The sequence below is a fragment of the Primulina eburnea genome, chromosome 6, assembly GCF_022965805.1.
Source record: "Primulina eburnea isolate SZY01 chromosome 6, ASM2296580v1, whole genome shotgun sequence".
NCBI classification, from domain to species: Eukaryota; Viridiplantae; Streptophyta; class Magnoliopsida; order Lamiales; family Gesneriaceae; genus Primulina; species Primulina eburnea.
The window spans coordinates 36327404-36338464 of NC_133106.1; the positions used below are offsets into that span (position 1 = coordinate 36327404).

The 11061-nt window shown below is 35.2% G+C and overlaps 1 protein-coding gene across 4 annotated transcripts; it reads right to left on the reverse strand.

The window, feature by feature from the left end:
- Positions 1 to 617: 617 nt before the first annotated feature.
- On the reverse strand, positions 618 to 6390 carry LOC140834854 (tobamovirus multiplication protein 1-like). 4 transcript variants are annotated; one of them, XM_073200022.1, is made up of 13 exons: positions 5853 to 6383; positions 4742 to 4792; positions 4304 to 4337; positions 3677 to 3763; positions 3533 to 3584; positions 3087 to 3252; positions 2907 to 3002; positions 2736 to 2796; positions 1990 to 2054; positions 1581 to 1655; positions 1412 to 1487; positions 980 to 1146; positions 618 to 892 (listed from the first exon to the last, which is right to left on the reverse strand). In XM_073200022.1, exons 1-13 carry the CDS (start codon positions 5955 to 5957, stop codon positions 869 to 871), a joined length of 1059 nt encoding a protein of 352 aa, XP_073056123.1. In that variant the 5' UTR covers positions 5958 to 6383; the 3' UTR covers positions 618 to 868. The 4 variants fall into 4 exon arrangements, with proteins under 4 accessions (XP_073056123.1, XP_073056125.1, XP_073056127.1 ...); XM_073200024.1 differs by having other exon boundaries at positions 3936 to 4337; positions 5853 to 5916; XM_073200026.1 differs by lacking the exon at positions 5853 to 6383 and adding an exon at positions 3936 to 4071 and having other exon boundaries at positions 4742 to 4783.
- Positions 6391 to 11061: the final 4671 nt, after the last annotated feature.

The following is an 11061-nucleotide window of genomic DNA, read 5'->3' on the forward strand; positions in this document are numbered from 1 at the left end:
TTGGCTGTATGAGAGTATTTATTAGCAAGGTGGTCTGACAAAAGCGTGCTAAAAGTAAAAAAGAGACTCGGAATATTTATTTAAATCTTATTACATATGATGTATCATAATTCAACATTTATTTTTTAAAATTTCTTGTAATAAATGATTGGCCTTTGAAATTGAATTCATTGTGGCTTTTGTTTCCAAGCAGTTTATGTTGCTTTTCTTGATGCGCATGCTTAAAAGCACGCTTTCTGTTGTGACAGCTCCATTTTTTCTGGCGTCGTGCGACTAACATTTAATGTTTGCTCTTTGTTTTTTCGCACTTCCCAGTCTTGTGACTCCACGGTCAACTTGGCATTTTGTTTGGAATTTTCCACACGTGATATTAAATTATATTAAAAAATTAATGATTTTGAGCCATGAAAATTCGATACCCTTTAGTCCCGTTCTTCCAACTCATTCTCAAATTTTCTCTGCAGAAAATTCAGCATTTTTCTTGATACATCAGATAGCAATCTTGAAATATGATATAAATAGAATTGGAAATCTCCATTATAAATAAACGATGCATGTTATTTTTAGTAAGCACACAAAAAGTCGAGTAAATACGCATGGTTTTGTGCATTGCCTGATAAAATCTGTTGAATATAAATATATAATATTCAATCGATCAAAAATTTACAGATTAACCGAGCGTCGTGAACACAGAATAAACACAAGAATAAACCAAATGTACTTGATTTTTGTTACTGTATACACAAGCCAATATATTTTTCAAATGCAAGGGCGGTCTAGCGGCTGCAACCCGAATACCTCGTCGTCCCCCCAAATTTCTTCGGACAAATCATTGGTCTATCATGTGATGACAAATCCGTAGATGATATCATATGGGGCTTGCTCTTGATATCTACATTTCAAGAAACAAACATTGGACTGACTAAGGAAACAAAATGGTACATAAAATCCAGTCAATGCAGAAAGCAAGAATTGGAACCTGATTCTGCAAGCTCGTTGCAGAAGGACACTGCTGCTGTGGTTGGGAAGAAACTGAACCATCACTAATAAAAGCTATCGTTGTTGATTCTTGCCGTCTGTTGGTCAGAATTTGGGGTGGTAGTTCTCTCATCACATACAGTACAAATGCTGAGGGCACCGATGAACCTGGAAAAATACTGTAACCATAAAATATGGTAGCAACACTTCACATTTCGTTATTCGGTCCCCAAAAATAAATGAAAGACCATTCATTCTTCCATTAAATTGGACACGATTTTGACCATATAAACATAACCTTTATCTCCACAATATTCAGGGAACATCGTTACCTTTAAAATGGTTAAAAAGAGGATAATGTGACCATCTTGAACAGTAGATTATATATTCAAGTGAAAGCTTTAAATTATAATGAAAAAGTTGTGAGAGTTACCCATGAAAAAATACAGAACAAGTAAAAGTGATGTATAGACACCATCTATCTGTCTCTCAGGCCAGTGATAAAACAGCTGCAAGAATGAAACACCATTTGCCTATTAAACCTTTTTATTAGAAATATGTACTGAGGAGAACATTTAAGAGAATAGGCAAGAAGAACATACTGGTATATTTGTTGCTATAGCAACAACAGCACTTAACGTAAAACATACAACAGATACAATGGCCAATCCAGCAACCTGTTATCTCGTAAAGGAAATCAATCATTTTATTGGCAAGGAAAAATGAACAAGAACTATCATTCCACACATAATCAAACCAGCAACACCGTTACAAATTGAACCGTATAAAAAGGAATAAGAAGAAATATATACGCACAACTAAAAAGTATCGATTGCATTTGAATAGATTAAGCATAGTTATGGCAAATAATGATACACCTTAACTGACGCTTAAATGTCAGATAACGTACTTAGGTAATATGTAATTTCAGAAACTTCTCTGTCACTTGTTTTATAAAATAATTATTTGAATGGAACCATGAGAAACCACTTGAGTAAATTGGGTGACTACCTTCCACACTTCTGAGGATGCCAGCTCAGATCTCACTCTTCTCATTTTCAAGAACAACATAAGACCTGAATATCAAATCTAATTGATGACAAGAAAATAGACACATATATAGCAGGGAAAATATGACAAATCATTAGAGGAGAAATTACTCGAATCAAAGAGATAATAGCAAAGATTGACCACAAACTTTGGTCACCAACTTCTTGAATTACCCACTTAAACTTACTTTCTTGCAGAAGAGAAGGCAGTTGTTCAACAAGACTTCATTTTATAGGTTATGAGCATTTGAAAATACATAGCATGTAGAGATTTAAGAATCTAGGAGGGGTGAAAAATACTATAAGTGATTGGGTCTGATAACAGATTTCTCAACTTGCCAACCTCCAAGGAAAAACATGAGAATGATGATTCTGGTATGAGGTATTGTATTCAAAACTCAATATAATAATAAATGGACACAGCATACTTAAGCTAGTTCTACTTCACTTGGGTAGTCTAGAAGCTTATCCCTTTGATGTGCCTTACAGTTGACAGGTTGTCACATTTAATGTACATTCATCAAATTTACTTTCTTTTGGTTCAAGTCTGTTATATACCAAATCGACCCATGATTCTCAACTCCTAGTTCACACAATGGGATGTTAGGTTTAATTCCAGACATTAAAAGCATGAAAGGGCAAAAATTAATCCTATCGCCAAAAACAGGGGAAAAAATCAAATTTGTGGGTGAGGCTGAAGGCACTCACCATAGCATGCCAAGGCTCCTCCGAGCAAAAGAACAGCTATTGCAATGAGATCTACATATACCTGCAAGATAATTACAAACTTCCGGTTATCTGAGAGCCCTCTTATATAATATACGGTAATAGATCAAACATATTTGACACAAGGAAACAAAAGGGCCAAAGCATGCATGCCTGCGCCACAACTGCTGAATCAATTGGATTCATTCCCATGCCAATCCAGATAAGCACAGAAGAGGCAACCATTATTGCAAAAACCAAGACAGTAACCTGTTGAAAATTTTGAGATCAGACAAAGCAAAAGATTGCCGCAATAAAGATTAAAGGAATGTGGTGCTCAAATTGCTTGTATACCAAAATAACAACTTTCTGCCGGCTTCCGACTCGAGTCGGCCTAAAGGAGCAACAATCTCTACTACTGTTTGCAGTAGGATCTGCTTTATTCCTTTTATTCAGAAGAACTTCTCTAGGGCTTTCTTCATCTTCATCATCATCATTTGACTGATGACAAAGGTCAACCCTGCAAATCCTCATTTGAATTGATGTTTACCTTCCCAATGTGAAATATTATGATATTTGTTGACATTAAACACGTATCGGACGCTCATAACAACATTAAGGCAAGATTCGTCAATATACTATAAATAATAGAAGCACAATCCATTGTAGGACAACAGACTGTGCATATAGCAAACGCCATTATATATTTTACTGAAATTGTGAGCACGTGAAATATTATGTACCATAAAAATACTGCGACTGAACTCAAGTCATAATTTATCAAGCAAACGTCAACTCACCAGAATGACAAGAGTAGAAGAAAAGCTGCAACAAACATAATTTTGGGGAGAGCTGAAAGAGGAAATTTTGAAGTGAACGTCCCTTGTACAGTCATCACGCATCTTAACTTTCTTAATCACCCAAGAAGAGTGTAATTTTCTTACCCATGACAATGAAACCACAAGAATGTGACCAACAACTCCAACCCTTGCAAGCAGCAACAAGATTTAAGACAAAATACAGGAAGTAGCCTGCCAAGAAATGTAAAATACCAGAAGTCGTCATAATCCAGAACGAGAAGCTGCTCAAATTAAGAGAAACTTCCAGACTGGGTTAAATAAATTTATTATACAAGATAAAAGGTGTGGTTATTGTTGGGATATTTCTATAATCAAAACCATTATTATTATAAAATAGAAGTACCCACAGCACTTTGACTACTTGGAAAATATGTAAGCGCTTGCATTCATCTTCCTCTCTTATTGCTATTCTGCAAACAAACTGGCAGAGTCCCTAAATAGACCCTATCATTAATTATTCCAGATATTCCTCGCCCTAGCTGATATAGTTGAAGCAATAGATAAGAACCTTTAGAACAGAATTATTACAAATTTCTGCAAATTTACTGTATAAAACAAATCCTATGCATCGTTTGAGATGAGAAATGCATTCTACATATGTAAAATAATGAGATTGCAAGCATTCAGCGTGTATATATATGGCACATCGAACTGCGTCTGCTAAAAGAAATCGTAAAACGAAAATACAATCCCAAAGCTAGTTATTCTAACCCACGTTGGAAGATCCGATCAGTAGATGAAAGACCTGCAATAAAAAATGCAATCTAATCAGCCGACATCAAAATTAAACATGATGAGACAATTATAGAGCCATGTTGTAGTTTATAGACATCTAAACCACAAAATTAAAATTAGTATTTTAGAGCCTAAACTTTTCTTTTGTATCAAGTACTAGAGTAAAATGGGTACTCGTGCACAAGCCACTTGTTCTTCGTGTTATTGGTGGGAAGAATGAAAAGAATCAATTGCTTAGTTAACATTGAATGCGGAACAAGATTTCCCTGTAGTCATCTTATCCAGTAACAGTACAAAATTGAAGAACAATGTTTGCTTTTCACTGAAATTTTCTTGGTTAAGTAAGGTTTGCATTGTATAGTGAAACAGACAGGTGACAAGTTAAAGAGTGGTATAAATCATATGATTACTCACTTTTTGGCGGGTCCAGCCAGCCTCTGAATTCCTTGAATGAATCCTCATCAACTGGTTCAATGTTGGAGGAAAGACAAGCAAGAAATAAGTACGCTGAAAAATATATATAAGATCAGGATAAATGAAACAGGCATAAACCAAAAATTTATAAACTCGGATTTTTGTTGAATCATGTTTGGCTGTAAAATTTCGAAGCCATAAAACCCTCTCTAAAAGAGAAGCCATTGCTACTTGCTGAGGTATTTTACCAGACATTACGTCACAAGTTACTCGTATAAATGTGTGATATACTAATATAGTCTGTGGCTGAGGCATTTTGACAGATATTACTAATTTCCCTGAGATATTTGGAAGGTATGGAGTATTTGAGTGAAAGATTCAGCAGAAAACACCATCAAATTTCGTAGATACCAATGGCATCATACAGATCAACCATAATCAATGCAGCACACAACAATAATACTTTTCTTTTTTGAATTCTAACCATGTCAGAACGTTAGCATGAAAATGTCTTTTGAATACTTACTTAGACGCATATTTAATAAAAAAACCATAGGTGAAGAAGATGTAGACACCGTTCACATGGAAAAACTTACATGGTAAGAATCCCATGATAAAAAAGCAAGAATTGAAATCACACTGTCAATTTGATATATTGAGTTGGCTGAAACTTGGACGTTCAGATAAATTACACGTTAAATGATGAGAAATTTTCACGTGAGGGATGGGGCCTGCACTACTAGACTCACAAACCATCCCACCACAGACTTTGGTTGGAAACTCACCTCTCTCAATTCCCAAATGGTTCTGAAAACCTTTCTTTAACTTTTATGGCATTCAAACAAACTCGCATTCTCGAAATCGTGTTTATTTGTATCACACAAACACTACTCATGAAAACCCAATGCAAGAAGCAAGATTTAGACAAATGCGTAGTGTACACATCTACCCTCGTCCGAGACTATAAGAAAATACTGTTTAGATGCCAGATTTTCGAGAACAACAACGCGTGTATTGTAGCAACAAAATCATCATCATCGTATACATAAAAGAAAGAAAAACAAGAATTATCGGAATTAAAACATAAACCAATAAGTAGAACAAGGAATACCTGACAAAATGCAAGAATTGCAATCACACCATCAACAGAAGCCAGGCCCACATTCACTCTCACCACAGCCTTCGGATAGCAACTTCCATCTCTGAATTCCAACATCTTCTTTCTCACAATTCTCTCTATTTTTCACTCACACCATTTACACATACACGCACGCTAAAACATCTTGTCTGTTTGCCTGTCTCCCAAATACACTTCAAGAAAGTCCAAACGCAAGGGACGATATTTGTGGACTGCGTATAACTATATGGATTTATCCTCGTTGGAAACTAAGGAATGAATGACAGAATGGTGGTACAGCAGGTATCGAAAGGGATACCCTTCTCCTTTATACGAGGAATCCCAACGGTGCCTGAGGATTTCAGGGTATCCTACAGAATACAGATCTGTGTGGGGATTCCTCCTTCACAATCAATCACACCCTGCGTATATATCCGCCTTGTATCTATACATTGTACGTCTCTCTTCGATTAATATGTTTTGGCATATGTGGTACAGGGGTGATGATACCAAGTATTATTATAATTTTTTTTTAGTAACGTTCGAGCTTGACCCCGAAACTGAGTCACATCGAACTTTGACACGGTCGTTTAATCCTATGATTCCTACAACTCGTAACGCCTTTTTCGAGAAATTATCACGTTTTTTAACTGTTTATACTTTGAACCTACATGGTCGGGTTCATGTATTTTTAGTTTTAGGATAATTCATTAATTATATTCTCATTCTCAATTCACGTGGTATATATCTCTCTAATTTTATAATGTATTCCAGTATCACCATTGATGTGGACCGGGCAAATCGGATAGTAGCCGGGTGTGCAATCTGCCAAGTCGGGTGTTTGAATATATGTGCGATTTGTATTCTCTATAATGAGTTGTGGGTGGTCTGGGAAGATTGAGTTCCCTATAGCCTGAGGACTAACGCCCGGGATGACCTGAGTATTAATCCTGAAATCACAGAACGTTAGGGGGCGCCGGAAGTTGTTCCGGCGTATCCACTCCGACGCTCAAGTCAGTAATGTACGCAAAGGAAAACTTAGAGAGAAAGTAAGGATATTTGTGAGTGCTTGTGAGTATCCAGAGAAGAGTTTTTTCTTTGTGTAGTACCTACAGGGGGTATTTATAGATGAGGCAGGTAGATAACTTGCCCGCTAAGTTCGGATGGTAGTCCATGATTTGGGGTCATGGGCCTCGTTGCAAAGTAGTGGGCCACGTACTAAGAGCTGACCTGGTCATGGAACGTGGGAGAATGGGCTCCGCGATGTCTGGAAGACGTGGTAATCAGGGAGAGAATGTGTCTCTTTCTCAGGTGTTTCCCACCCGGGTGCCTCTGAGGTACTTCTCGGGCCGGGAAGTTTTTACCCCGGGTATTGGCTGATTACTCCCCGGGCGTCTGAAGATCCGGGATCCTTTTTTCACACCGGGTCACTGAAGGTAATTGTACTTCGATATCTTTTCCCCGTTCTGATCTTGCCCGAGTTCGAGAACCTTCCGGATCAGGGTCTATACCCGGGCCCGGGTTCCCTTGGGGGCATCAACCATAGCTGTTAGTTGAGCTTTAAATAGTATTTATATATCTCAATTTATATAGTGTACATCTGTTTTCGCTCACATGTTAATTTTGTTAGACGAATATTTTATTTGAATCACCATAAAAAATATTAATTTTTATTGTAAGCAGAGTTGATCTGTATTATAAATAAATAAATGTGAGACCATCTCACAAGAGACATACTCATCGATTTAACTAAGACAGCTAGTTGATCGTTAAAAGTTGGCAACTAACGCACTTGAGAATATTTTGACTTCTTATTTTGTCCCCAAATTGAGTGGTCAGCATCCATATTTCTCAATTTCATCTTGTTTTGCATCTCTGGGCCCTAACTAGCGTTCAATTTAAGGTAAAATTAGGGATCAAGGAAGTTGATTGTTCAATTCCTTGATCGTTCAATTTCAGGCCAAATAACGAAGTCATGTGATCTTCATGTGCGTTAGTCATAATTCTTAGCACTCAACGATGATCGAAATCAAATGAGGTTTTGTTATCTAAGCCTAATCAGCCATTTTTTAAAAAAAAAAATCACCTCTACAATGTATTGCAAATACATTGGAGGATTTCATTTTTTTTTATAAAATGATTGAAAGAGTCCATTTTTCTAAATATCCCGATGAAATTGACACGTAATCCAAAATTTGAGTTATATAATTAACACAAGAAAAACTAAAGGGACAAAATGAAAAATGAAAACAAATAATATGAAGTATAAAAACGAAGTTAATCTATATATATTTTTTATTTTTTTGTAATTTTATCAAAAATAAAACGCGTTATCATTTAAAAGGGGTCATTACATCTCGAACGTAGTTGATTTAAGGTTTCAAGAATAAATGCTTGAAAGCACTGTCAGAAGTTGTTGGACGTACGGATATGAATATGATCCACAATCGGACGGCAGTAACTAAAAGGACCGACGTCTACATTCATCCAAGTCAGAGTGGCCCATCTCTGCTACATTTGACATCGCCATTCATTGGTCGTACTTTGATCTCTAAACGTGATCAATGAATTGGACATTCTGAATTTTAAATTAATTGATTTCGAATTTCTCGACTTTCCTAGATGTATAAAATTAAAGTTCATTATAATCAACTATATCTAATTTTAATAATAATTAAATTGAATTTCAAGTAAAACGAATACAATGTCATTTTCGAAATATATATCTCAATTCATATTTATCTCTTCAAATTAAATACATCGATCCAAGTTCAACCAAATCTAATATTAACGTTTGAATACAGATTGAAATTTTTGTGGATTATCATTAGGGGTGGGCAACGGACGGTTCGGTCCGGTTTTACTCTACAATGGTTCGATTTTTCGGTTTTCGGTTTTGAATATCTCTAGTCCAAAACCGAACCATTTTATTACGGTTCGGTTCGGTTTTTTTGTATTTCGGTTCGGTTTATACGGCCGGTTATATACGGTTAGCTAAAATTTGTTACGAAATAAAATTATACGTCACTTTATGTCTTTAAAATATAAATCATAGTATATTTCAAACATTTAATTTGTGGGACTTAATTTTTTATATAAAAAATTAAAGAAATATATACAGAAAAGAAAAAGAAAACATCGACTGGTGAGTGGTGAGAAAGAAGAAAAAACAATCGGATTGAAAATTGAGAGCTAATGATACTAAGTTCTTAAATCTTAATAGGCCCATTATACATAAAAAGTCTTATACTAAACAATAATATGACCCATTATACATAAAAACCTTATACTTAACAATAATATGGCCGGTTCGGTTTTTCGATTTTTTCGAGGATGAAAACCGAAAACCGAACCGAAAAACCGAATTTCATAAATTTTAAAACCATAACCGACCGAAAAACCGATAAAACCGAACCATTTAAACCGAATTATTCGGTTCGGTCGGTTTTTTCGATTTTTCGGGTTTTATGCCCACCCCTAATTATCATCTAGGGAGCGAGTTCAAATGAACTAAGTTTCTAATTTATTGGTTAATGGTTTATTTTAGATTTAAAAAAAAACACTTTTAAAAAAATTATATCTATTTGAGAGGACACCCGATCTAAAAGCAACTAATTGCTCGGGACTCTTTTGTGCAAACTTATTCCATGTTTTGTCCAAAAAAAAAAGTAATTGAATAAGTTCACTAAATCATCGCGCATTTTCTTTAGTCGATTGCGATCAGGGCTGTGCCTATGTAGAGGCATGAGAGTCCATGGACTCGGACTCATTTGTGTTTTGGGTCCATAATTTTTTGAATTTTTTAATATATAATAGTAGAAGTTGGTCCAACAAAAATAAATTACTTTTTGGGATTTTCCCTGAATATCTCAAAACACACTCATCGTCTTCTTCACACTTTATTTCACACGTTCCGATATTCTATATATTTTTATTCCACGCGTTTTCTTCTACCCGATCATTAATTAGTGGACAAAATATTCCTAACTAGCGGATCCAAACGCTACTAGTTCATAGAAATATTTGACTACAAAAAACAAGATATGAAAAAAACGTTCGTCAGCACGTGAAATATTATGTACCATAAAAATACTGCGACTGAACTCAAGTCATATTATGTACCATAAAAATTATACGTCACTTTATGTCTTTAAAATATAAATCATAGTATATTTCAAACATTTAATTTGTGGGACTTAATTTTTTATATAAAAAATTAAAGAAATATATACAGAAAAGAAAAAGAAAACATCGACTGGTGAGTGGTGAGAAAGAAGAAAAAACAATCGGATTGAAAATTGAGAGCTAATGATACTAAGTTCTTAAATCTTAATAGGCCCATTATACATAAAAAGTCTTATACTAAACAATAATATGACCCATTATACATAAAAACCTTATACTTAACAATAATATGGCCGGTTCGGTTTTTCGGTTTTTTCGAGGATGAAAACCGAAAACCGAACCGAAAAACCGAATTTCATAAATTTTAAAACCATAACCGACCGAAAAACCGATAAAACCGAACCATTTAAACCGAATTATTCGGTTCGGTCGGTTTTTTTCGATTTTTCGGGTTTTATGCCCACCCCTAATTATCATCTAGGGAGCGAGTTCAAATGAACTAAGTTTCTAATTTATTGGTTAATGGTTTATTTTAGATTTAAAAAAAAACACTTTTAAAAAAATTATATCTATTTGAGAGGACACCCGATCTAAAAGCAACTAATTGCTCGGGACTCTTTTGTGCAAACATATTCCATGTTTTGTCCAAAAAAAAAGTAATTGAATAAGTTCACTAAATCATCGCGCATTTTCTTTAGTCGATTGCGATCAGGGCTGTGCCTATGTAGAGGCATGAGAGTCCATGGACTCGGACTCATTTGTGTTTTGGGTCCATAATTTTTTGAATTTTTTAATATATAATAGTAGAAGTTGGTCCAACAAAAATAAATTACTTTTTGGGATTTTCCCTGAATATCTCAAAACACACTCATCGTCTTCTTCACACTTTATTTCACACGTTCCGATATTCTATATATTTTTATTCCACGCGTTTTCTTCTACCCGATCATTAATTAGTGGACAAAATATTCCTAACTAGCGGATCCAAACGCTACTAGTTCATAGAAATATTTGACTACAAAAAACAAGATATGAAAAAAACGTTCGTCACCACTTCTTGTCGCCAACGAGCGGCACA

Excerpts from the sequence above, each read along its gene's own strand:
- LOC140834854 (XM_073200022.1), bottom strand. The coding sequence starts at position 5,957 with ATGTTGGAATTCAGAGATGGAAGTTGCTATCCGAAGGCTGTGGTGAGA. Across the intron at positions 4,793-5,852 it reads CAATTCTTGCATTTTGTCAG|TTGATGAGGATTCATTCAAG; the intron begins GTATTCCTTGTT and ends ACATTGAACCAG. Across the intron at positions 3,003-3,086 it reads GGCAGAAAGTTGTTATTTTG|GTTACTGTCTTGGTTTTTGC; the intron begins GTATACAAGCAA and ends AATTTTCAACAG.